This window comes from Thermobia domestica, chromosome 2, assembly GCF_964235325.1.
Source record: "Thermobia domestica chromosome 2, izTheDome1.hap1.1, whole genome shotgun sequence".
Classification (NCBI taxonomy): domain Eukaryota; kingdom Metazoa; phylum Arthropoda; class Insecta; order Zygentoma; family Lepismatidae; genus Thermobia; species Thermobia domestica.
In genome coordinates, this window is record NC_137455.1 from 48,616,848 (window position 1) to 48,644,258 (window position 27,411).

General features: G+C 36.2%; 1 protein-coding gene across 1 annotated transcript in view; it reads right to left on the reverse strand.

Annotated features, from left to right (window-relative positions):
• Positions 1-6,115: 6,115 nt before the first annotated feature.
• The window catches only part of LOC145679674 (uncharacterized), a 29,698-nt gene continuing 8,402 nt past the window's right edge, over positions 6,116-27,411 (reverse strand). Inside the window, exons 2-3 of the mRNA XM_081750248.1 lie at positions 18,332-18,427; positions 6,116-6,357 (exon numbers count right to left, since the gene is read on the reverse strand). Of these exons, the coding sequence (XP_081606374.1) occupies positions 6,250-6,357; positions 18,332-18,427 (204 nt within the window). The 3' untranslated portion in view covers positions 6,116-6,249. The remainder of the gene's footprint in view (positions 6,358-18,331; positions 18,428-27,411) is intronic.

Genomic DNA, 27,411 nt, shown 5'->3' on the forward strand with positions numbered 1-27,411 from the left:
AACGTTGTTAAGGGTTTCTCTAGCGTTATTCGTTTGAACGAACAAACAAAAGTTCTTTTATTGGTCCGGGATGAGTAAAAACGTATTCTTTATGGATGACTGAAACACAGAAGTTAATGAAGGGGAAGAACTATGGTAATCGGGATTAAGTATTAATAGAAGAAATGAAGGAGATGTATGGTTAATTGAATTCTGCCAGAGCAGAATTATGTCTGCCTTATGAGGACAAACGCTCTGTCGAAAAAGAAAATTGAAGTATGAGAACAACAGACAAGAAAGTAAAGTAGATATTTGGGAAAGTTTCAAAACCAATGAAAGTGAACAAATTACTTTGGAGTAGCATTGTCAGAGATTACAACCTACTCCTAATATTATACCTTCTTGCATAGAAAAAGGAAGTGGAGCATACAAAAGCTGACAAAAGACCTTCACATCAAAAATCAATTTTCGAAAAAAAAAAAAAAAAGAAAAAAAGAAAAAAAAAACAGGTGAGGAACAGAAAGCACATTTATTCAGATGGACATAAATTAAAAAGAAAATTGTAGCATATATAGGTAAATAGATGCTATGAGTAAATAAAGCAGAATAGTTTAAAAACCGCGGATAACAGATGAAACATTAGAATTAGTGGAGAAAAGAAGGTCAGAGAAGAAAAGAGAACGAATTATAGATGTAAGGAGCCGGGACAAAAGTACTACGTCATATTTTCTGTTCGGTCGTCCGTGGTCAACACTGCATTCTTTAGGCGGTAATGGTACAGTTACATCTTATTTCATTGTTCATGCAGTGAAAAGTTTAGAACTGGTATCATTGACAAACTACCATGATTCTATCTTACTGAATTCATAAATGCGTAATCACGCCCATGGTAAATATGTAATGATGAGTACAAAAGAGAGAATTCGCTTTAAAAAGCAAAAAGTTTGCAATAGGTTTTAATTTTGAAGAACGTTATAACTTAAAACTGGATAGAATCCGCACATTTTTTCAAAAGTATTTTTTAAGTAATCCTTCTAGTGCATGGAGTCCCTGGTTCGAACCAAGTCCACGCCAAGTGGACTCTGTGGTGGAAGAATACTGTGTTCGTGCGTTTTTCGGCGTTCTTCCTTTCCTGGTTTTTTCATTCCAACACTACCATTCGTGTCATTATTACCGTCCCCTCGGTGATTATAGCTAACTTTTCCTATTTCATGCTTTCCAATTTTCCTATCTCCAATCCTAACGGACATAACCGTAGGATGCCACACTGCAATTTTATTTTGTTTCATTTCATAAGGTGTTCGTCCGTACATTCGGCAGAGGAACACAACCAAGCCGGAACAGAGATATGTAGGAAAGGATGCGGAGAGAGAAGCATGAGTGAATTGACTGTATCTGAGTCACAACGTTGAGGAGGCCTTTGTGTAGCACGAGCTTGAGTGAATATTCGAGACGATAATTTGTTGTCTTGCTCACAGTACTCAACTCAGCTCGGATGTCCTGTCGTCTCGTCAACATAGGCCGACCTCCAAGTCAAGAAAAACACATTAGCTCGAGTGTTGTTCGGGTCTCTTATATAGAGATACAAATAAGCATGGGTTCAGAAGCTACTAGTGAAACTTCAAAAATTCCTTTCACTCCTGGCACGATCAGACGCCAAGTTACTTTCAAATACATAGTTGAATAAAGAGTGCTTTTCGACATTGACAGAAATTCAAGCATCAAAGAGGAAAAGATTCAGTACCGTCGGAAGAAATTAGACTTGCATTATCAACGATTCCTTCATGAGTCAGCTCTTGTGTGCAGTTAAGCTGGCATAACTATTACGTTGAAGGTATAAGTACAATAGACCTAATAATAAAATACAATCGTCCCAGTCTGTGTCACGCTAATTTTTTAATAACAAAAGGACATGCTAATTAATTTTACTAACTGCACTACAGTGTAGGTTGCCTCCATGAGGCTAATATATGTCGCTATCCGCGTTGCAATTGCGCAGGTAGTTTGCCGAGTTAAAACTAGTATTGTGTATTATGAAGTCCTTGAATAACGACATGAATATGGCATGGAGTTTGACGTGGTTGGTGGATTAACTAAAAATAAATAAATTTATAAATGTAAACAATTCGGCTTTTAATTAGACACGATTTTCAACTATACCGTAACAAGGCCAGAGTCTTCGGCCCAGCACCCAATTTAATAGTAATAAATATGGTGTACTTTCTGCAGTAGAATGGCTTCATATATAGAGCTTAAATCAATTGCACTTATTAGCTATAATAAATTTTAATTCATGTTCATAAATTATTAATAAATGCATTATTCAGTTTCTGTTTTTGAACTACTATTACTACTTCAATCACCACGACTAGTAATAATAACAGTAATAGGTTGATTACAATATGTATCTATAAGTTTTGTCGTATAAGATTTTTTTTTTTTATAATAATAATAATTATTATTTTTAAGGAACAACGTTTTGGTCTGTTGTCTTGAGTCCTGGATAATTTACGCTGTGTCGCGAGTAGAAAAAGATTGCGGTACTGCCAATCAACAATACAGTGCCTCCTATCTGACTGGTAGCTCAGCCTATTTTCTAAACATGTACGGAGTTTGTGACATAGTATGCGTGACAATTGGTTGCATTACATAAATTTCCCATTAGATCTAAAATTGGACTTTCAGTCGATCCAAATTCTGTCGTACCAGATCCCATTTTTCATGAAAATTGACAATACGATATAGGAAACCGCACCAACCCAATAGTTATCGATTATTTTAACAACATTCAAGATCATTGGCCGTTTTACAGTTTGCAAATGTATTATAGGAGGCACATTTGTATCATCCTGGTGAATCTTACTAATGTCATATTGTTTTGCTTCTAATAGCCTTCGGAGCTCCTCCGTGGCTAAGCGGTTAGCGTACGCGCCTTTGGCGTGGGAGGCCCGGGTTCGATTCCCGGCGGGAGCTCATGTGGTTCGGATTCCACGTTAATCAGTAGGTCCACGTCTCATATAGCCTCGCTGCTGAACGGGACGTTAAACTCAAAATCAACTCTAATAGCCTTCGCACAAAATGCATCTTCACAGCCATTAAGGGAAAGTCTGTTCTATTAAGTGTAAAGAGATTTGTCGTAGGATATTATCTACGAGTACCAGAGTATAAACTTGAGACTTTTGGTTTCACATATCAACGCTTTACCGTTGGTCTAGTATCACCTTCTTTATACAGTGAAACCTCTATAAAGCGGACACTTCCCGTAGCGGACATATTTTGTAATCCCCAAACACTGTAATAGGAAAAAAACATACTGACAAACCTCTTTAAAGCGGACACTCTCTAGTACGGATACGGACAGTCTTTCCTGTCTTTTATAGATATTATTTACCTCCGTATTAAGGACACTTTCTCTAGAAACAAGTTGAAAAGTGCAGTAAAAATAAATTTTTAGTAATTCATACATGTGTCATCAAGGAAGCATTGTGACATTTTGCCTCCTCAACTGGCTGCTCAGCAAGCCAGACGAAGTCTCTGTTTAACAACACTTTCATGTCCTTTGCTTGCATCCCACTCCCACCCAAGCTTTTTTAGACACAAAAGTGATTGACAGTTACCCACCGTTTGGAATGATACATTATGGTACTGTCCCGCTAGAATCTGTAACCAAGCAGAAGACATGTTTGGTATTTTTGGCCTGCGGGTACACATATTGTCTCAAAAAAGACACTACTGGACTACAATTAACTCACAAATTAAAACATTATACCATCTTATTTTCATGTTGTGCCTTGAACATAGAGTATTGAGTGGCGGTAGACAATGCAGGCATTTTTGTAGTATTCATAAATACATAATTCATGCAAAAATATTTTTTCTAATTGCATATTACCTTGTTTACTAATTTACGTCATAAAATATGGAAACCTCTCTAAGGCGGACATCTCTCTATAGCGGGCAATTTTTGATTCCCCATAGCTGTCCGCCTTAGAGAGGTTTCACTGTATTTATTTATGGTTACATATAGATCACAACAGGTATATTACCTAATGATAGTGACCTAGTCAGTTTGTACATAGTTAGAGCATGCAAGAATTCACTTATATAATTGCAAATACACATTTATAGATATGACCTTTTTAATTAATGAATCTTCAATAGGATTTCACAATAGTTCTTAGAGAACGGTCATTTATATTAAATATGTCAAGTTCAGGATTACTTTCAGCATAGGAGTTAAAAATATAACACATTCTCCTAATAGGTGACATATATAGGGTATTTGTTCTAGCAGTAGCTAAATGAAAAGTAATATTTCTAGGACGCGTGCGTTTACATGGAACATGTAATTCTAACTGGGATAGTAAATACTCAGAGTCTATATTATTTTGCAATAATTTCATTAAGAAAATCAAAAGTTAGGTGGTACGTCTATCTTCGAGAGATGAGATATCGTGCTTACGAAGGAGGTCGGTATATTTTTCGAATTTTGGATATAGTCCCGTTTCCTTATAAGTTAAGTACCTCACAAAACGAGATTGAATCGCTTCAAGACGTGTTTTGTTTTTCTGACTGTTGGGATGCTATATGATTGAAGAGTACTCAAGTTTGGATCTAACGTAACTATTGAACAGGGTTTTAAGAACATTAGTATTTGAAAAGTCAAAGCCAAGTCTGATTACGAAGCCGAGGTTTCTGTAGGCTTCACTAACAATGCGATTGATATGCTTGTTGAAGGAAAAGTTGGAGCTAATAGTGACCCCTAAATCAGTTACAGTGTCCACTCTTTGTACAGGAGTGTTGTTTATACTGTAATTAAATATGAGATTATTAGTTTTCTTAGTAAATGTAATAACGTTACATTTTTTAATGTTAAGATTAAGTTTGTTCGATATACACCAAGTATGTAGTGCGCTTAGATCTTCTTGTAGTGCGAGAGCATCGGAGGGCTGGGAAATTCTTCGATAGAGTTTTACATCATTAGCAAATAATAATTTAGCACAATTTGGTAGCACATTTGGGAGTAACGTATTCTCGTTTTTTGTTGTGTGATTGAATTAGATATCTATGAGCCTTGTTATGTTTCTAACCTATAACTGGTACGATTATTATTACTGTTCTTTTAATATTTTTCTTGTTATTCTATATGTTTTCTGTTGAACTTGTAAACTTTTGCCATGACTTTTACATAATTTTGCATTAAGATTTATTCTTTATTAATTCTTCGAGTTCATATAGACTAGCCTTCTGCTAGCTAAGGCATGTCTAATCTTACGGGATTTCCAGATATGACCATTTATTTACTTTAACAATTAAACACGTATGAAACACATTCAGCTGCAATAGCTCAGTTCTTAGAGAACAATGGGCAATTATGAAACACATTCAGCTGCAATAGCTCAGTTCTTAGAGAACAATGGGCAAATACCTCGAGTGGCAGTTGAAAACCTAAACAGTGTTGTCACATTGTAAAAACTACATTATACTACAACGCGCCTGGGTAAGGGTTAAACATTTGCCGCCTTATTCAGAGTCATTTTCACGTTATATTAGCGTCATACTAAAGGACTAACTACTGCAGGAAACATATGTTAGTCTATTTCTTTAGCATGGTACTAATAACGCGTCAGAATGACTCTGCATAAGGCCCTTGAATTTACTAACGGTAAGTTCAATTGCTTGTTGTTTACGAACAAAATCAAATAAAGCATCATAGCCGAATAACATTTTTCTGTCATTACTTTTCCCATTACAACGATGTGATTCGTCCTAGTTAAAAAAAAAAAAATCTCTATGTATTGAATAACATCTATTCAGTTTTTTTATTATTAGAAAAAGTTTTGAGTTGAAATAAGGGTGTAATAAGCAAATATTAGGCCTTGGAACATAGATACCAATGAATAAACAAACTGAAAATAAAAAAAAAAAAAAAAAAAAAAAAAAAAAAAAAAAAAAGGACTTTGGATGTTTTGCAATTCAGGTCTTCAATTAAATTGAATACGTATGAAAGAAAAGTTTCGTCGAGAGATTCATAGCTCGTTTGTCCTTAGTGAAGATTTTTTTTTAAATGGAGTAACCTTCTATTTTGTTTAATGATGAAAAATAAAGTACTAAAACGAATTGGTAGTATGTTAATTTTCAATTAGTTTATTTGGAATAAATTTCATTGTATAAGTGATTTTATAGACACAAATGTAATTTCAGTTCATGCTTTTTTTTATGGAGATAATTGTGGTATAATAACGTTATGCTAACTTATAGAAGAAAGAACTAGAGGTGCATACATGCTGGTCCAAAGTGAATCAACACAAAAAATGTGGCCAGGAGCAGGCTTACGATATCTTTCGCGTAACATGGATCCAAGAATAAATGTTTCCCCTGAAACAGAAAAACACAGTTATTTAATGATAAAATTTACTAAATTTTTCTATATTCAACTTACACTGAGCGATCACTAAATTATAGCAACATCTTCGAACAGAGATTCGAATTTTTTTTCAGTCCTTGTTTCGATCCCACTTCGCACCAAGTGAGCTTTATGGTGGACAAACACCGTGCGTGTGGATTTTCTCAGGGTTCTCCCGTTTCCCAGCACTTTCTTCATTCCATCATTTTATTCATTACTCAATATCACCGTCCCCTTTAGCCTAGCCGGCATAACCGTGGATGTAAAAACTTAGGGATTTCTTTCTTTTTTTTTTTTTTTCGATTTTTTCTTCAGGTTGAGTTTCGCGATGACAACGCGAAGTCCGGCAGTGGGTAACTACAGATCTACGTAGTCAATCAATAGAAAGAATTTGTCTCGTGATGGGTAAATGCCAATATTTACAAGTAGTATGTCATGTGCATAAAGAGTATATGTGCCACCATCAGGAAAAGACAAACAACAATCTGTTAGTTATTAGTGTTTATATTTGGGCAATAAAGGGTGAGTCAAAAGTCCTTGGACACCTGCATAAGTTTGAAAATCGACGGGAAAAGTAAAAAGTGATGATGGAAACAGAGGTTTGATGAGGGGCCGCAACTTTTGGAGTGTATGTCATTCATGGCCGCCATCTTGAAATCCGCCATTTTGGATTCAAGTCAATTTTTTTAAATGGGAAGGGAGGTGTATGACACATCAAATAACACTAGCTTGAGCTCAGAAATTTAGTGGTGTATTTTTTTCTATCTTGTACAGTTTAGAAGCTATTAATGTTCAAAGGTGGGAAATTACCTTGATACTGAATGCTACAACATATGTTCTACGTATTGTCCATCCCATGCAATGCACAACTGTAGTCACCGCAACCACTCTGACTGCGCACGGAGGAGAATGTCTCCTGAAATTTGGTCACAGGCTTGCTGGATGCGTTCCTCCAGGTGTCTCAAATGACTGTCTCAGTATACACTATCTGCTTAAGATGTCCCCATAGATAAAAATCAAGGGGCGTTAAGTCAGGGGATCTGGGCGGCCACTTCACGGGACCACGGCGACCAATCTACTTCCCTGGCAGTTGTTCATCCAACTATTCACGGACACCAAGTCCATAGTGTGGAGGGGCTCCATCGTGCTGAAAATAAGATGGAAAAATGCCGTCAGCGTTCGGTGTGGCAGGGAACACAAGGTCCTGCAGCAGCATCAGATACTGTGGTGCAGTTAAAGTGTTGTAAATTAAAAATGGCCCAATGATGCGGGTGTCCCATATGCCACACCACACCATCACATTCACTGGACTATGTTCTCGACTCGGGTCAACCCAGTTCGGATTTGCGTCACACCAGTATCGACAATTATTTCGATTAACCTCCCCGTTCAAAGTGAAATACGCCTCGTCGCTGAAAGTGTGCCCTTGGCAAACACAGGATCCAGTTCGTGTTGTTCAGTAGCCCACATGTAGAACTCCAATCGGCGATCAGGGTAATCCTCGTTCAGTTTATGTTGCATGCGCAGCTTGTAAGGATGCCACTGATTGGCGTGCAATATCCAGACAACGGAGGATTGGCTTATTGCACATGCTAGGGACACACGACGGGTACTTCGTTTAGGAATTTGGTGATCACGTGAGCCACTGTGCTGTGCGATACCGGTTCTGTCTGGGTGCTGTCTGTTGTAGTCAGCTGCTATTGTTCGGTAGCTGCGTTCCCCTGATATAAGGATGATTTCAATCTTCTGTTCACGTGTCAGACCCATTTTAGATCACCTAGAACAAAGAAAGAACTGGGTCAGTATCAAGGTAATTTCCCACCTTTGAACATTAATAACTTGAAAACTGTAAAGATAGAAAAAAACAAATTACATCACTATGTTCCTGAGCTCAAGCTAGTGTTATTTGATGTGTCATACACCCCCCTCCCATTTAAAAAATTGACTTGAATCCAAAATGGCGGATTTCAAGATGGCGGCCATGAATGACACACTCCGAAAGTTGCGGCCCCTCATCAAACCTCTGTTCCCATCTTCACTTTTTACTTTTCCCGTCGATTTTCAAACTTACCCAGGTGTCCAAGGACTTTTGACTCACCCTGTATTTTAGGTAAACAGAAATTTAAAAAGTAAGAGTTATGGCTATTTTAGACTATATCTCACTAACCGTACTACATACGTACTATCATATTGCTAATATCACAATGATGAGCTTAATGAGGCTATTGTAAAGATGTCCCTGTGTAAAGGTAGGTAGAGTACATCGTCTCCTACTATCGGTTTTTACAATTAAAAATTCTCTATAAACAGTACTTTACACAAATACTACAATGATGTAACTTCTCTAATATAAGGCAGAGAAAGGTGACCCAAGGCCCAAGGAGCCTAGGGCAGGATCTCGACATAGCTCCGCAGCAAGGTAGGTGGAGTGAATTAAGAATCCCCAAACAAACGGGGTTAAGAATCACAGAGCTCCGCAGCAAGCTAAGCGGCTGAGGATAGGAATCCCGACAAAACTCTGAAGCAAGCTAAGCGGGAGGAGTTTCGAAGCAAACTAGAGGCTTGACTTGGGTATCTCCTAGAGATGCGGGCAAGCTAAAATGAGGGATTGACCAGCTGAGATTGATGCCTGTCCATGGAATCCTCTTAGTTGTATAGACGCTCCAGGTGAGGCGGTGGCGCTTCTGTTCCCTCGTCGTCATATGACTGGTAGTATAGCTGTTGTCTCCGTCGTCTACAATCGTAGTATTCCGTAGTAAAGTGCACGTGTTTGTTGTTTATAAATAGGAACAAGTGTAGAATCTTTGTAAACACAAGCATGTGGCATTACAATATATTTATTGCGTAAGACCCGGGTTCGATTCCCGGCGGGAGCTCATGTGGTTTGGATTCCATGTTAATCAGTAGGTTCCGTCTCATATAGCCTCGCTGCTGAAAGGGACGTTAAACTAAAATCAACTCAACAATATATTTTAATACCAGTTTCACAATAATTCTCGAAAAATACCAATTTCTAGGTATGTATATGTATTTTCCTTCTGTTTTCATGAAAACTTCCATGAACTTTAACATTCCCACATGCTACTTTGTTCAGCTCAATAAGACCTATCAATATTATTATGACTCATCTTTGGACACTTTATTATATTTTTCGTTAAACGCTAAAAATGCTGTAGAATTTGTGTTTATTTGTATTTGTAATAGGGTCACGAAGGACTGGTACTCAATCATTCAAATTGATGTACGGTGTTCGATCGAGGGAGGGCGTAGTGAAAATATATCAAGAGGAGCAAATTATCCAATACAATCGTTGTCTACTCGAAAACATATTCCCTCCCTATTACCACACACCATATACTCGCACAATGTGATATAATTTAAATAACCGGTTATATGAATAGTATAGTAAGTGGGCTTAGTATATTACTATTCCTACTACGAACTGAAATCCCCGTTCTTTGCAAGGGCAGAAGAATTTTTGGAAAATATGTACAGCAAGTCCCTTTGCTCCTTAGAAAAAGCATTTCAATGAAAACATAATAATAGAAGTCCGTAAGATACTCTACTTTTGCCATGAATTTTGAAATACGCTATCCCCTAGAATACGCCTTCAAAGTTTCAGTTAAACACCTAACTTGAAATCGTTAATAACTACGTTCCAAAAGTTATTTCAAACAGATCAGCAGATTTCCCGAACCCGAAAACCTGGATTCGACACTAACCTTTGTCATTTTAGATATTTTGCATTTGAATTTCAAAGTATTTCCACGGGGAATCGAATCCGGTATCCCGTAGACTACACCAAAAACTAACACACTACCCACTAGACCAGCGACAAGGGCATGTGTAATATGTACAAAGGGTACTAAGAAAGTTCTGCAATTCGACCATGTTTCAACCATGTGTCTTAGGAGTGTGCTATTTGGTGCATGCTGAAACTAGTGTTCTTAGGTTTCCTTAAGAAAATTTCCCTCAACTGAAACAAATTTTTCCCTTTTCTTATAAATTTTTCCCCTTGTTTTTGAGTGTCCAATTCCTATGACAGAAGTTGTGTGACAAGACTATATTAAAGAAAGTGCCATGCGTTTTATTCATTTGATTTTCCTTCTTCTTTTTTCTTTTACTTTTTAATACATACAAATTCACCTAGTCAATCATGGATGCAATTTTGAAATTTATGCCACTTTGAACACATATATACACAAACTATTGTTATAGTATTACTTTATTTCCTAAGAACAAAGAAAGTTTGAGAGTTTATTGTCATTCAGTCACTACGAGAATTTCCCAGGATTTTCTCGTTTTATCGAAAAATCCCCTTTTTCCCTTTTTGCTAAATTTATCTAGATTACGGAAATTTCCCTCAAGCTACGAACACTGGCTGAGACATGTTCATACTTGCACAGTAAACCGCTGCGCCAAGTCTATGGGCTGAGTTATTCATTATCAGTAGCAGTTTAAAGTGCTTGCTATGACATCTTGGTTTCGAAATGAGGTACAAGCAGTTTTGCGGTATCACTTTGCGCTTAGTTTAAAGGTAGATCATGCTTAGAAGAAATGATTTGCACTGGGATGTCCGTCCACATCATACGACTATGTTCAGGTGATACAAAGAATTCCAAAGGAGATATTTTACTCTGGAGCACGCTCAGAGGGCAGGAAGGCCACAAACGTAAGTTATAGAGGAAAACATTACTGCAGGTAGGAAAATGCCTGACGAAGACAGGTGAGTTACCTACCAGCAGATTGAAGATACCTTAGGCATAAATACAGCAGCAAATCTTTTCGATTCTGCATGATCATTTGCACGTGAAAAAGCTTTGTTCTCTCTGGGTATCGCATAGTCTGACTGAAAAGCAAATGACACGACGTGTAACATAGTGACAGGAGATGCTGCAAATGTTGATAAGGTACAATCTCGAATGTGAACAACATCGTGACATGTGACGATATTTGGTTGCACTATTATGGTGTACCAACCAAGAGTCAGAACAAAGTTTGGCTCTTTGATAATGAGGATACACCTGTAGCTGTCAAAATCCGGATCAGTTCAAGACGTAAATGATAGCTGTATTTTTCAAATCGAGTGGAATTGTGGAGTGTGTCATTTTGGACACAAAAGAAGTCTCAGTTAAGTGATGCATTAAACAGTGCCTGTCTAAAGTCATCTAATCTATGAAGGATCTACGGCCAAATTCAAGAATAGACACCTGATTCCTCCATCATAACAATGCTCTAGCTCACCGCGCGAAAACTTGCACCGAATATTTGAACACTATAGGACTGAAACTTCTTGAAGACCGTACTCACAGTCCAAACATTGCTCCCTGCGACTTTGCACTGTTTCCATATGTGAAAATAAAGCTGAAAGGGATGCCGTTTTCCAATAATTACTTATAACAAGCCCTTTTACAAGAGGAGTTATAAAACAATCCCCCCCAATAGAGTACTCTGTTACGCAGGAGATTATTTATTTAAATTAGTAAATTACCTAACTCATAAAGTACGCATCAGAATGACGCAGGTACCTTGAATAAAATATAAGATATTGGATTTTGTATTTTATTGTAAAAGAGATGATGATGAGATACTGGAATGAAGTAATGAAGGACCCGGGGTAATTAAAGTAGTTAAAGGAATTATCCGAATTTTGATAACCGATCAACGCTTTGACCTGAAGGGTCCCGGTATAGATCCGCCGTCTCGTTTAGCTGAAGGCTATCCACTGAGACGTCTAAAATATAAACATGTCAATGCAAGGCTATGTGTAGTGAAATAGAGTATTTGGTTCCTTTTTCCTCAAAAGAACCTTTTTAAGAACATTGAAATATATTATTGCTTACTCATGTGTATTGGCTTGCTGATGTCCATAGGCACAGAGGCTAGGTGTCCCTTTAACTAAATGTTAACGACACACTACTACTTGTTAAAAGGCTTGGAGTCGACTGCAGAAGTCCTTGGTACGAACTCGCCGGAGGTCTATCCTCTTCTCTAGGCGCTGCCTCCCAGTCTCGACGATTCACTCGCTGCTTGGCGCGGGACGCTGTAGGTCCTGGGCTAAATCGCTGACGGCTGTCTCTGTAGTTTCCCTCTTAGGATCTGGACTCTGGATTGGGAGTCCCCCTTGGAGGTCGTCTGGAACTGGACGTCTTCTGAGAGATGGACGTATGCCGACTTAGCTTCGTGGACTTCGGGTGTCGATCTCTACATCATCAATGCTGGGCATCGGGTCCACTTGAGGAGGCACTGCACAGATAGTGCAGTAAATGAAGCTCAAATTTTAATGAAGAAAGGAACAAATTAGTAACAAGCTGAAAATTGGTACAGATGTTGAGAATGATGTTCTAAAACAACATACTAAAAGTCCCCTGAAATCTCAGGTGACCTTGGCCGCCATATTGGAAAATGGCCGTCGGAAGCGTCAAATGAACAATACCCAGATAAAAAGCAATATCTTCGTTATGGTTGAACATAAAGAGATAAACTTAGTTTCGTTTTATAGAACATAGATAACACAATTTTTTAAAGAGAAACAATTTCTCATAAAACGCATACTTTTAGAAATATTTAGCTCTAAATTCTAAAATTCCCAAAACTACCGTCAGACATTTAAAATTTTATTGAACATAGGATGTAATTGTTAACAAGTTAAAATTTGACACAGATGTTGATAAAGGTGATTTAAATGACATACTAAAATCCCACAACTTCTTCGTTCGCCATATTGGAAAATGTACAAATGTCCGCAGTAATTGAAAGATAATATTTTGTTAAGTGAAATACAAAATCTGGACCGGGCTAAATATTTGAGAAACTGTAAATGCAGTCGATCCGAAGCCAATTGGGATCAATGGTGGTACAAGGGGAAACATTATGACGTGTTTAAGGTTGTCCTTCGCCATCTTGGAATCAACTTGTTTATTTTAAATGGCAACATGATCGTGTGATATATTAAACAACATCCTCGTTCAAAGAGAATCCTAATGGTAAGGTTATTTTTCCAAAATCTACAACTGTTGATTTGAATAGATTTAGGATATGCTGTGATATGTGAGTTGTGGGATTTTATGTGTCATTTAAATCACCTTTATCGACATCTGTGTCAAATTTTAACTTGTTAACAATTACATCCTGAGTTCAATAAAATTTTAAATGTTTGACGGTTGTTTTCGGAATTTTAGAATTTAGAGCTAAATATTTCTAAAAGTATGCGTTTTATGAGACATTGTTTCTCTTTAAAAATATTGTGTTATCTATGTTCTATAAAACGACACTAAGTTTATCTCTTTATGTTCAACCATAACGAAGATATTGCTGTTTTTATCTGGGCATTGTTCATTTGACACTTACGGCGGCCATTTTCCAATATGGCGGCCAAGGTCACCTGAGATTGCAGGGGACTTTTAGAATGTTTAGAACATCATTCCCAACATCTGTATCGATTTTCAGCTTGTTACTAATTTGTTCCTTACTTTTTGCTAATTTGACTGCACTAAGAGTGGACGGCATACACTCACCAATATCGAGAAAAGAATAGACAAGTGAACTTTCTAAACCGTAGTTTTTATATGGATGAGTATCCGTGTTTACTAGATCGAATGTTCAATTATAACTAGGTGAAAGTATGCTTTTGTAGGACATCTACGTGTCTGTTTCTGATTTTAGGCTGGTTGATTTCCTTGAATAGGCTTGTCTATTTTGAAATAACAACACTGTCCGGATGTTTCCTCTTTTTGTTAAGAAATGCCAGTTTCTTAATAATAAATTTATTTTAAATAAACGTATAATTCAGCCCATTCCGGCTGCATGTTCGCTACATTAGGATCTTCTGAGGGCTTGGGATAACAGGTGTACCTTCTCCCTATTGAAACTTGACAGATCTGGTTTAACGATTGGTTTCGGAGGACGGAAATATGTATTGAATGTAGTGGAAATTATTTTGAAAAATAAATAAATAAATAAAACTGTATTTCAAATTTTTCCTATTACTCTTTGTATGTATGTATAGTGAGTTATTAATGCTTTCATATTCTGAAAGTAGATTTTCGGTTTTCTTTTAGCATATATAGAAAACCCGGCCCTTTTGGGAAGGTCATGCCTCCTTGCTGACTACATCAAAGGTTAAATCATTACCATTGAAACCCTGAAAAAATAAGTAGAAGGAACAATATGGAAATTAAAATATCAATACGGTTACAACGGTGCCTAAAGCTAGTTTTTTTTTTTAATCTGTTAGGAGCACTCTCGTGGCTATGTGAATATCATACCGTCCTCGGTGCGGGAGACTCGGTTTCGATTCACATGTGCTTCAGATCCCATGTTAAGATGAAGGTCGATGTCTCATATAGCCTCGCTGCTGAAAGAAACGTTAAATCAAATGATGTACCTTTACATGGGAATACTTTAAATCCTGGGAATACTTTGATCAAAACTTCCAAAGTGAATAGAGAGTCACCCAGAAGTACCAATACAAAATATATCGTAGTTATTTCTGCGAATGTGGAAGCCCTGAGAACCACGTCATGTACTTACGACCCAGGTGTCGACAAGTTCGCTCGTGACCCTATGAGGAAGTGCTTTATCTGCAGTGAAAATATGTATTAATTTTTTAAGTGTAACTAACGTCTGCAAAACTTCCCACCTACAAAGGTAAGTGTAGAATATATACCAATTGAAATGAGGTATGTGCCCATGTATGTTATAGAAGATTAAAATTGAAGGTGTAACTTTGATTACACGCATAGGGGCAACGTTGATCAAGCGATGGGATGGATGGATGGAGCTTTATATTCCGTGACTGGTTCAAAACTATCTTTGTACTACACGCGAAACGTTTAGAAAGTCGAAAGGTGGTAATCGGTGAAAATTTGTCATGTCATTTCGCGCTGGATGTTGAGTTTCTCAAACCCATGAAGGAAGCCTGGCGCGCATGTCTCTCTGATTTCAAAGTACAAAACCCAAGATTAAGCACAGTTTCAAAGAACATATTCTCTACTCTACTGACGAAAACTCTGAAGAAGATGGACGCCAATAGTAGCACATGCAACACATACCCACAATCACAACTGCAACATGACATCAGCATTCAAGAGAAATTTGATCGATGGATTCTGAACATGTGGAATATACTCCATTGATCGTGAACAAGTGTTTAACAGATTATCACAGAACATGCTGCAGAAGATCCCATCCAAGGTGTCGAAGATACTTTAACCACTCTGCACAAAGAGCAGCAATTCGGTACCGGTACGTCAAGCAAATTGCACAACACGAAGAAAAGACCGGATGTTGCACGTGGATGTAGCATATCTACGGCTATAACTACACCAGGAGATTTGACAGCGACGACCCCACTGATACGAGTATGCCAGGGATAGAAGACCATCTTTTCTCCGGAGATGCCGCAACACTTGTTTCCCAGCAGCCATAGGTTTACGAAGTTGGTCAATATATTGTAACAAAGTTTGCTTCCCAGCGAGGGAAAAAAAACTTACAAATATTTGTGTCAAATAACAGACTGATCCCGAAATAATATCGCAGGCCTCGTAAGTATTGTGCAAATAAAAGAGAGTTCAAGCTCGTTGCTGATAATATCTGCGTCATCCAGCCAGACGATATGGTTGGGATTCTTTCTAACCCTTCCAATGATGTAGACTGCGATGGGACGGATATCCAAGTTATTGAAGTTTAAAGATCTTTTATTAACTTTTCTTAAGTTTTCTTCTTTTGCTTGCCATTTTTTGAGTTATGTACTTTGAGCGAAGAGCCAAATCAGTAGATGGAACTTCAAGTTATATGAACATCTCACCAGTTTGTTTGTTTCACAATGTTTCACTATTTAGTATCGTTATATGTTTCTAACTCTCGGATCGTCCAATTTGCCATATTGCAGCTACATTTTCACTATAAACAGTTCATGCATATTTGCAATGTCATTTACTTCTTCCATCTCCTGCATATAACCTAAAGGACATTTCCTTTCCTTTTTCTAGCTTTTACGATTGGTTTCTTTGATATGTATGACAAAATCAAAGATGATCAAAGTACCCCCACACCAAGTATAACTTTGAGATATTGACGTTTACAGATGAAATTTGATTAAAGTATCCCCATTTTACGGTATTAAAAATAAACACAATATCTTATATTCATACAGAAAGAACCTAACGTTTTGAGGGAACATCGATAGCAGAAAAGAGAAGAGTCAATTAGTTTTACTGATGTTCTGTTGTTTTTCGGCATCACTAAGTTAATGGGAGAAATATATCTAAGACCATTATCCTCTATATTATAAATCCTTGGCTAAAATATGCCTTCACCAATCTCGCCATCTTCTTGGAAATCACGAATTCTCTTAAGATATTATGGTCTTATCCAGGGGCGGATTAAGGCTTTTGGGGTCTTGAAGCCCACTATTTCAAGGGGGCCATATGTTACGAATAATTCCAGCGCATAAATTTTCTTTGCTGCCTTCCACAGCCTCATAGGCTTATCGAAACACCGAGAACTATGCTGTAATATTTTAATGTGCTCCAAGTTTACAATAATTAGTTAAAATTACGTTCATTATCAACAGTTAAATACTCACATACTGTAGTGTAACACAAAAATGCCAAATGCAAGCCAAATGGACAACAGTCCCTGTAGAAGTACTAATAGAGTAATATGAGAAAAATCATGCAAATAGGTAGAGCTGTACAAGGCTACATTGTTAGAAAAGTTTTCTTCCTAAATTTTTGCTCTGCAAAGAAGTGTATTATATCATTAAACGACATTCAAATGACAGTGATATTTCAAAGGAATTGTCATCACAAGCTAGTAATTTGCTTTGTAATAGAGGCCCAAAATAGCTCACTCCCTCACAAAATAAGTATCGTAAAAATGCTGGTGGAAGAATACTTAACTCTAGTGATACCGCGAGCGTAGCGAGCGGAAAAATGAAAATTGTATGGGTCTGAAACCTATAATATAATAAGTTGATTGCTATATTTCAGTATTAAAGAGAGGGATTTTTGGGGGCACTCTGAGCTTGGGAGCCCCGAAGCCTGAACAACATTGGCTTCGTCTTTAACCCTCCATAGCACACGTGGGCAATTGTAACATCAAAGCACGCGCGGCGCGTAATCTCACTCCGCAGTATTTATTTATTTCAGGGCCGTGCCGTGGGGGGGCGAAGGCCCCGGGCGCCGAAGTAAGGGGGCGAAAAATTCGGGAGAAAAAAGGAAAAAGATAGGAGGAATTGCTTGGAATATATGTATGGGGGCGCCGCTGTATACTCTCGCCCCGGGCGCTGATTTTCTACGGCACGGCTCTGATTTATTTTAATGTGTGTTTTGTTTTGAAGCGATAATAAATTGTTTAATATTTTCTTTGCATTTTTTTTACAATTGCGCAAGTATATTTTACAGCACAAACTCTTTTAACAGTTTTAAGAAAACTAATATTTCTCTATACGCGGAGTGTGACTCCGCGGCGCTTGCTACGGCGGGTTAATCCGCTCCTGGTCTTACCTCTCATAATAAGGAAGATTTTCAGCAATATGAGCTATGCGAGCGTATTCCGTAACGGATTGCGTCAACCCAATGGAAAATTTTCAATTGAGTTGGCGATAAACGACGAAGTAGTGATAATAATTTTTTGCATTTTTTTTTTTTCGTTTCGTTGTTGTATGCAGAATCTTGCGAAGACTGCCACGGAAAGGCTCTCATGGCTTTACATGGTACGGTAAATTGTGCCAGAAAACATAAGATCTGGCTATCCTACTTTCAGCTTTCTTAAAATATCGTATTTTACTGTAATTAAATGTACAATTTTGTAATTTCTGTAATACTTTACCTTAAAATTTATGGACTTATATTTATAAACTAAATGGAACGCAAATAAGCAGACATTGCTGAGAAATAAAAAAAATGCTAGAATAATAGTGTTTGAAAACATAGACATCACCTTATGCAATTCGCATATTCCCATATTGATAGCAACGTGTAATGGAATCCAAATATATTCAAGAGTCAAACTCAATAATATGCCCGCCATTATAAACTGAAAAAGAAGAGTGGAAGGGAACATCATTGTAAATTAAATGAATCGGTGATATTTACAATGTTAACCCATCAAGCCGGGAGTCCGAGAACGCACTAGCCATTTAAATACACATCTTATGGGCGGGATACCGAGCATAAATATTAAATACAGTCTTAGACAAGAAGCAATTTCTCCCCTACACTGTATAACGTATATTGTGTATTCTACATGTAATTTTAAATATCATTTCTTGTATTTACGGGCAATATGTGCTATTGAAATATGCGCAAGCTAGTTAGAAGAGAAGAAAATTTGAAAAGAAATTAAATTAATTTGTTTTCTGATATTATTATTGATATCTTGTCGACATGATAATCTGATGGTATGTGTTATTGGTTGTCATAGAAACGAAAAACATAATATATATATATAACAGAAGATCCATTTTGTAGAATCAACATGTACAATATTTAAAAGGTATAAATGTTTAATTCTTTACGTACTATAATAAAAAAAGGTAATATCAAGATGGAGTGTTTAAGTGGATTTTAGTAAAAGGTAGTAGACTAGATTATAATTATTCGGACTGCGGGCTAAAGTGTAACACTGAAAATACAGAATAAATACAGTGTTTACATTTTATGTGGTGTCTTCCACCGCAAGATTTATATCTTATGAACCTTACATTTTATGTGGTGGTTCCTTATAAGGATTTTTGACTAGTTGTGTTGAAGTATAGTAGGCACGCTTCAAGAACGAAATAACGTTACTTAATAGAGACTAATCTACTGACCAGGACCTTTAGATTGATTTTAAGATTACGTAACCTTTTTTTTAAGCAAATCAAGCAACACGGAGTATGTTTTGTTAAGGAGTAAGAGAAAAATTTACAGAAACATTAAAATGAGTGTTACCGGAAGTGAAAGTATACATGAAGAAGGTGATAATATAGAGTTATCAGGTACGAATGCAGCAGCGAACGTGGCTGACCTTATAAAACAGTTAGGTCACAACTGCCTCACCAAATGGAACAAATAGGTCAACAAATGTCGCAGCAACAGAAGCAAATGGATAACAAGCTGGAACAAATACAAGAAAATATGGATGCCAAGTTTCAGCAAATAAATACTACATTTGAACAAAAGTTGCAGCAAATAGATTCTAGATTTGAACAAATTACACAGGTTATGACTCAGCGAATGGATAATAAATTAGATCAGTTAACACAGCAAATCAACACCAAATTTACAATTGTACAAAGTTCTATGGAAGTGGTAGAAACTCTAGAAGAAATGGCCCAGTCTGAGTTTTACTATGTTGGTGTAAGTGATAATGTTAGATACTTCCATTGTGACGGAGGACTTATGCATTGGGATAAGGGAGATAACATGGCAAGAGCATGCACGATGGTTTTCCAATTGTGATTTTGTTGCTTTGGTGAAAGGTGAAGAATTTACGAAGCAGGCGATCAGAGAACGTCCACTTATTGAGCCTCTAAGTCATGTAGTCTGTCGAGAACGTCCTGTAAAAAACCCAGTAGTGCCTCATATTTCCAGTCATCAACTTCGAGAAGTAACGGATGAAGAGGTGCAAGGCCTGATGAACACTGAGTCCGCTGTGACTGCTCTTCAAATAGGATTGGATCCATCAAGAATTAAAATGGCTCTTTATCAGAAAATGGTAATTGAAGCAGCGTTAGACATTCAGTTGGTAGAAGACCGGGATAACGACGAGGAAAATAATCAAGAAGCTTCTTTTAGATAACGTGGCTCAGGATCTTCACAAAATTCATGTCGCTGGATTGATGAGGCTGTCTCTAAGAAACAGGACAGTGATACATCGGATGCCCAGAGGGAGTCTTCGTGGAACAGAAACCGTGGTAGGACAGACTATCGTCGATATCGTGTAAGGAACAAGTACAGCCCTGTTAGGAGTCACGACATTTCGCCACCAGTAAAAAGAATGAGAATTGAACCTAATTTTACCGGTGATAGAACTGAACCTAATTTCAGACGTAACAGAAATAGTAATCGTACAACATTTAGAAGTAAGGCAAACAGTAGATCTAATTTCCATCGAAATGGATTTCGTAATAGTTCCCTAGATGGCAGAAATTCTCGAAATAAAAACCATAGTACCGTTGAAGTAAAGGACACGCCGTACTACATTCATGATTATGTAATTCAATGCAACTTAATTGAACCCTTTGGCAATATAACCTAAACTAAAGCTGTGGCGTCCGAAAGAATATATTCAATTGATTCTTGTTTTATTTCACTGTAAATATCGTTATGATTTTGTTTGTTATTCGTACTTTTTTGAATTCTATGAAGATAATATAAATAATATATAAGAAAAGATCCAAAATATGAATAATGCTTATCAAAGTTATGATAACTATGCTGATTCTTAATATGATAATTTCTTTATTTATATTGTGTTTGATAATGACTTTGTGTTCTTAAAAAAGTTCAGTAAAATCCTGCATATAAGACCATATTTATGTATTAAACAAATTAATCCTAAAGTTTTCGAACTAAAGGATGTGAAAACAGGTCAACTTTTCGGTTGACGTAATATTGATGAACTAAAATTATGGCGTCCTTCAAAATATACTAAAAGTAAATTGATGCAGGTAGTTAAGACATTGATTCCTTCTGAAGTTGTATCCAAAATTAACATGAATGAGATTTAATCTTTAAATTAATACTTAATATGATAATTTCTTTATTTGTGTTAATTTTTGTTATTGTGTTGATTAATTTGTTTCGTTCTAAACATTGTCGGTATTTCATTTATAATTTGTACTTTTGTTTGAATATATACAATCTTCTCTCTCGTTCAAAAGAATATTTATATGAATATCACGATAATATCTTTTTCAAAACTTCCTAATTATGCCCGAATGAATAATATATTTTTTGTTAGCTTTTAATTTCCAATAATTACTAATGGCATCGAAATGAAAAACTTAATTAGGACTCAAAAGTAAATAACTCGTATACCATATTTTGAATGTACCTTCTCATTTTGTCGATGAAGTTTATGAATAATTTAAAATAAAATTAATTATGAAAGTTAAAATAAATATGAAAATGATATTAACATAAAACGAATGTGATATATATTTATATGAATTATAATTTTTAGTATATGAGGGTCATTCAAAAATTTAGGTAATTATTATGTAATATTTAACGATCCAGGATTCTTTTTTTAATTGTAAAGAAAGTCCTATTGTTAGAGCGCCATGATATATAACGATATTGTGTATTCTACATGTAATTTTAAATATCATTTCTTGTATCTACGGGCAATAGGTACTATTGAAATATGCACAAGCTAGTTAGAAGAAGAAGAAAACATGAAAAGAAATTAATTTCTTTTCTGAAATTATTATTGATATCTTGTCGATATGATAATCTGATGATATGTGTTATTGATTGTCATAGGAACGAAAAACCTAATATATAACAGAAGATCCATTTTGTAGAATCAACATGTACAATATTTAAAAGGTGTAAATGTTTAATTCTTTACGTACTATAATAAAAAAAGCAAAATAAAGATGGAGTGTTTAAGTGGATTTTAGTAAAAAGTAGTAGACTATATTATAATTATTCGGATTGTGGGCTAAAGTGTAACACTGAAAATACAGATTAAATACAGTGTTTACATATTGACTGTGAAGAAGTTTGGTTTGTGTGGTGTGACATTTTCTCAATTAATATTGAAACCGGAAGTAGCAGTGTTCTTCTTGCAGTTCAGGTTTAAGTAGAAAGACTACAGTGAAATGAAATATATTCATGAGACACTTAGTGGTTTGCAGAAAATAGCTTCTCTATATCCACTACCGTTTTCACTCTATAGAGATCACTGTTCAAACCGGAAAGAATAGATTTTTCTATCACGTATTGTTTTAATAGAGATATTAAAGTGGAAACGGGATATACTCTTTCGGCAACTCTTAATTCATTGCGAAATACCACTTATGGCTACCTATACTTTTTTATTCTATAAGGATTGCCGTTAGAAGAGGTAGTGATTCATTTCTTCCACTTCCGATTTTAGCAGTTTAAAGTAGGATTGGAATATGTTCTTCGGACATTTAAGTGATTACAGAAAACAGTTTCTCGCCACTTATTACGATTTTTATTCAATGTCGATCAACGTAAAAACAAGAAGTGGTTTATTTCTACCGCTTTCGGGTTGAATAGGGTCAAAAGAGAAGATTGCATCTACTGTTAGAACGCTAAATCGATTAAAAAAAAATGCTTCTCGCTCCTCTTACGACTTTTCTCTACTTAAGTAGATATGTATCCTAACGTCAGACTGGAATTCTGATTATCAATTTCTTTACTGTTAAAAGGGCTAAATTTACTTAAAATTTAGCGGTTTTCGCATTGTTTACAGTCAAGGGTAACCAAATCTCGTCAATTTTCTTTAATTGGAACTTTAATTATGTCCCAATCAATTAGATTATGTTCTAATTAAAACTATAGTTTGCATAATGTAGTGTTATTACTTTTAATATCTAATAGCGTAAAGAAAAATCATTTTTCTAATATTCATGTACATTGAGGATGGTATCCTTTTACGTGGACAAGTCACCAAAAGAGTAGAATGTTTTAATTCATATTATTTTATGCAAAGCATACTCACTCTGCTTTTCAATGCACCTGGTCAACCATTGCACAAACTTTCCGATACTCTCTGCAGGGAAGGTTTTTGGTTGCGCAGCAAGCCACGAATGTAGTTTCCTTCACTTGTTGATTAGAGCTGAATCGACAGCGTTTGAGAGCATCAAACAAATGGTAATCCGACGGAACGAGATTGGGACTGTATGCAGAATGCTCCAACACTTCGAAACGCAGCGTCTGAAGAGTTTGAGCGGTGTAGACGGCTGTATGTTGACGTGCATTGTCATGCAACACAAGAAAGCCTTTCAACATTCGATTTCTGCGTTTATTACGAATTGCAGGCTTCAACTTGCTTACCAGCAAATCACCGTACCTTTTATTGTTTATTGTTGACTCATTTTCCAGGTAATGTTTCAGAATTGGCCCTTATGATTCAAAAAATATTGTGAAGGTTACCCTGCAGAAAGTTGATTCTTGAATTCCTTTATGGGAGATCCGGGGTGCTTCCATTCCATGCTCTGGCGTTTGCTCTCTAGTTCAAAGTGATGAATCCATCTTTCATCTCCAGTGATGGTAGCCTGAGATACATTTCAGCTTTGTTAGTATAACAGTCCAGTAGGTGCTAACAGATTCTCACACGGTTTCACTTATGTTATGCATGATGTCATATGCAGAACCATGACTAATCTGTATATGCGTTGCTATTTCACTACAAGTAAGACCGTTTCCTTTTTTGTTTGTTTATTTTTGTCTTTCTTAAGGGATGTTCAAAATATTTGTAAAGTTAAAAGCAATCCTGTGGAGGATCAGGGACCAGAGTTGTCTTCAACATTGGGAAGCGGGCAGATTTGAGGCTTATTCTGGGGGGACATCAATTTTATTTTGCTTTCGTTTGTGGCAATTGGACACAAATCATCTCATGTTCCCCCCCCCCAAAAAACACATTTCAAATCGGATTATTGGGGGCAGTCCGCCTCAGTTCCAAGATTGGAGGGGACATGTCACCGTAATTCCCCGGGATTTGCACCAGTGCACAGGTGAAACCAACGGTGACACCTAGCATCTGATGAGCACAGAGATTTGGTTACTTTGGATTGAAAACAATGCAAAAACCACTTAATTTTAAGTAAATTTAACCCTTTTAACAATAAACAAATTAATAATGACAATTCAACCTGATGTTAGAACACACATTTACTTACATAGATTAATATCGATACTGGAAGTTGTAATGGATTTCTGCCACTTCTAATTATAGTAGAGAGCTAAGGATAAAGATGAAACTGCTCTTTGACGCGTAATCGATTGGAGGAAACCGCTTCTTGCCATCTATGACTAGTGTTTTTGGAGGGCACTGCCTTCCCGGAGGAGGCCAAAATAATACGTCTATACTATAATTATAAATAGAATAGTAATCCCAAGAAGTACTAAGTATGACCCACGGAACATTGTTTCTGAAAGAAACATTGTCTATGACAATTTTGCTCTATAGTGATCAACGTAAAAGCCAGAATTGGTTGATTTCTACCACTTCCGGCGTAAAAAACGTCTTCATAAGCGATTTTCATTCCTAACTTCTTTCTGACCCTTTACATTCTGATCATATTTGGCGGTGATTCATCAACACATTCTTGTGATTGTCTTCGGGCGGATAAACACACGGAATGGGTAGATATGTAAAGGCCTTTTGGTGAGTCTAACTCCTTAAAAATTCTCCGTGCTCTGCTGTATATGGAGTTTTCTTTAAATACTTTAAATAAAAACTTTAGAAACATTACTAGCAGAGCATTATTTAAATACTGCCAGTAGAGCAGAGAAGTAGACATTTAAATCCCAGCTTGAGGGTTAATAATCTGAATACAATATTAAATTGTCTATAAACAAACAATTTACCAATAAGTAAATAAAGAGCTGCTATCATTTCACTACACTAGAACTACTATGATTTCAACAACGAAGTTTTTCCTATAAATCATTATACAGTATTAAACCTACGTTGTGCCTATCTTGTCATATTAAATCTCTAAAATTAACGACATGTCCGAACCAGGAACGTAGCCAGTTCAAAAATGTAGGGGAGCCTGGTAGAAGTTAGGGGGCGATCCAACCATATTACAGTTCATTTGCAAACCTACCGTGAAAATTTTAGGGTCAAACAGCAAACATTTAGGGGGCGGACCCTGTGACGCCCGTGGATCCAGGATGGTCCGAACTCTATTATGATAATCGAGATTTGTTAGTGTGTTCGAGTAATTTTAAAATCGATACAGTTCTTGAAATAGACTGCAATATTTGGTTGAGCATCACCAAACACTGGTGCAAAATTAATTCTGTTTCCGCAAAAGTACTAACACTGTGGACGCAGTAGATATTTTATTCTGTAACGCTACTGTTATAGGTAGACGTTTCTAAGTTATTCGCGCCGAGACAAAGTACAAATTTAACGTCCCCTATAAAAAACAAAGAGGATGAGTTTTGTTGTTAGGTAGTTAAATTTTAAGCTTGAACATATTTTTACCAGAGGCGAAAGTAATAAAACCGATACAGTTCTTTTTCATACCAAGAGACAAAGTGTTAGTAGGCTACAGTTTACTAGCCAATAAATCACAGGTTCCAATATTGTTGACGGTGAACAAAAATAAAACCAAATAAAACATTAAGATGAATTGAAAAAATAACAATTTTCTAATTATCAATTTTTTTTTACGAGCGGCTCGGTATCCCTACGTGGGCACCTATGATGATAAAAGTGTCACTGCGTAGAAGTTTCTCTTTGTTTTTCACCGCAAGCGTTCCCGCCATGTTATAATTCCTCGATTGTGAATTTGTTCTTTGTTCTTCTTCTTCAGGTATCTTTTGCATTACAATGTCGGTACTATTATAAATAGAATTCATTTATTGTTATTTTGCGTTGGTGAGGATAAGTTACATGTTAGTAGTCATTATAAATTATGATAATTGATAGATCAGTTTTCCATTTGTTGTTTCACGGTATGCAAAAAAGTGAGAATGTAGGGACGTTTTTTGCCACTAGTATAGCGGCTTTTTGTCTGTTGTCTAACTGGATAATGTTTTATTTGTTGTGTAGAAAATGATGCTACCTTGACGATTTTAATCGTCAACAGGATGTAATGGATGTAGGTAGATTCAGAATTACACAAAACCAATTTGTTGTGCAAAAAATGTTGGGTTGAATGATTGTTGTGGGAAGCTCCGTGTCCCCATCTTCTTCCGACGTACAGTAACGTGATATGTTTTGAAGGTTTAAGTACAAATGTTTGGAATTATTTTTATATCCATCAACTATGCAGAATTTTGAGAACTTAGTCGAGACCGAGACTACGTGCGAGAAATCAGAATTTCTTGGGTCTCCCGTCAAGAAACAGCACCGGAGGCGACGTTTACGATTCCAGTGGCGGTGTTTTTGAGTATCATTTACTAAGGACAATATGAGTGAACTTAGTTTTTAGAGGGAATATATCTGTATATTTACATTTCAATCTAATATCTTTTGACCTAGTACATTTCAATCTAATATACGTTGAACCTTCAATATCAATATTTATATCTTCATAATAGTGGAACTTTTACACTGGTGCATCTGTCTAATGATAAATGTCTCGTTGAATTTTTTGTAGTGCTTCAATGAAAACATAAAGAAATCTATATCACAAACTTTAGGCAGAAAAATATTAAATTACACCGGCCAACAAATTTTAATCCCCTTTTCATTACATAAGAGGAAGTACTGTGTTATACTAATTTTGGGATGCAGATTTCAGATATGAACTAGGAAAACACTCAACACATAAGGTTTTTGGTAATGATAATCTATATTTTTCTCATTGCCATATAATTTATATATAGATTTGACTTATTAAAAGGACCATTGAGTAATGATTTTACATTGTTTTCTTTGATCTCTATTTCTAGAGTACGTAAAAATATTCAAGTGCAGATCAACAATAACACAAAATATTAAGTATAATTGTAATTTTATAAGTATATATAAAAACAATAAGTTTACCATAATATAAGAAGTTGATATATAATACAAGGTGAGCCAAAATTATGTGAACACTATTTTAGAGAAAGCATTTGGTCAGAGTTTTCGTTATACAAAATCTTAACTAGCACATAAACCAACGTTCAATAGCACAGTTTGGTGCTCGAACGCATATTTCGGGGCAATATTGGAAATCACACCTTTTATTCTGTCCTTGATTTTGTTAATGTCTTTTACTTTTGTACTATATACAGCATCAACATTAAGGTCTGCCAACATGCAAGCAAAATATTTTCCATCGCTACAAATATCACTCATTTGGAAGCGCTTAAGATAAAATAAGAGAAAACTAGAAT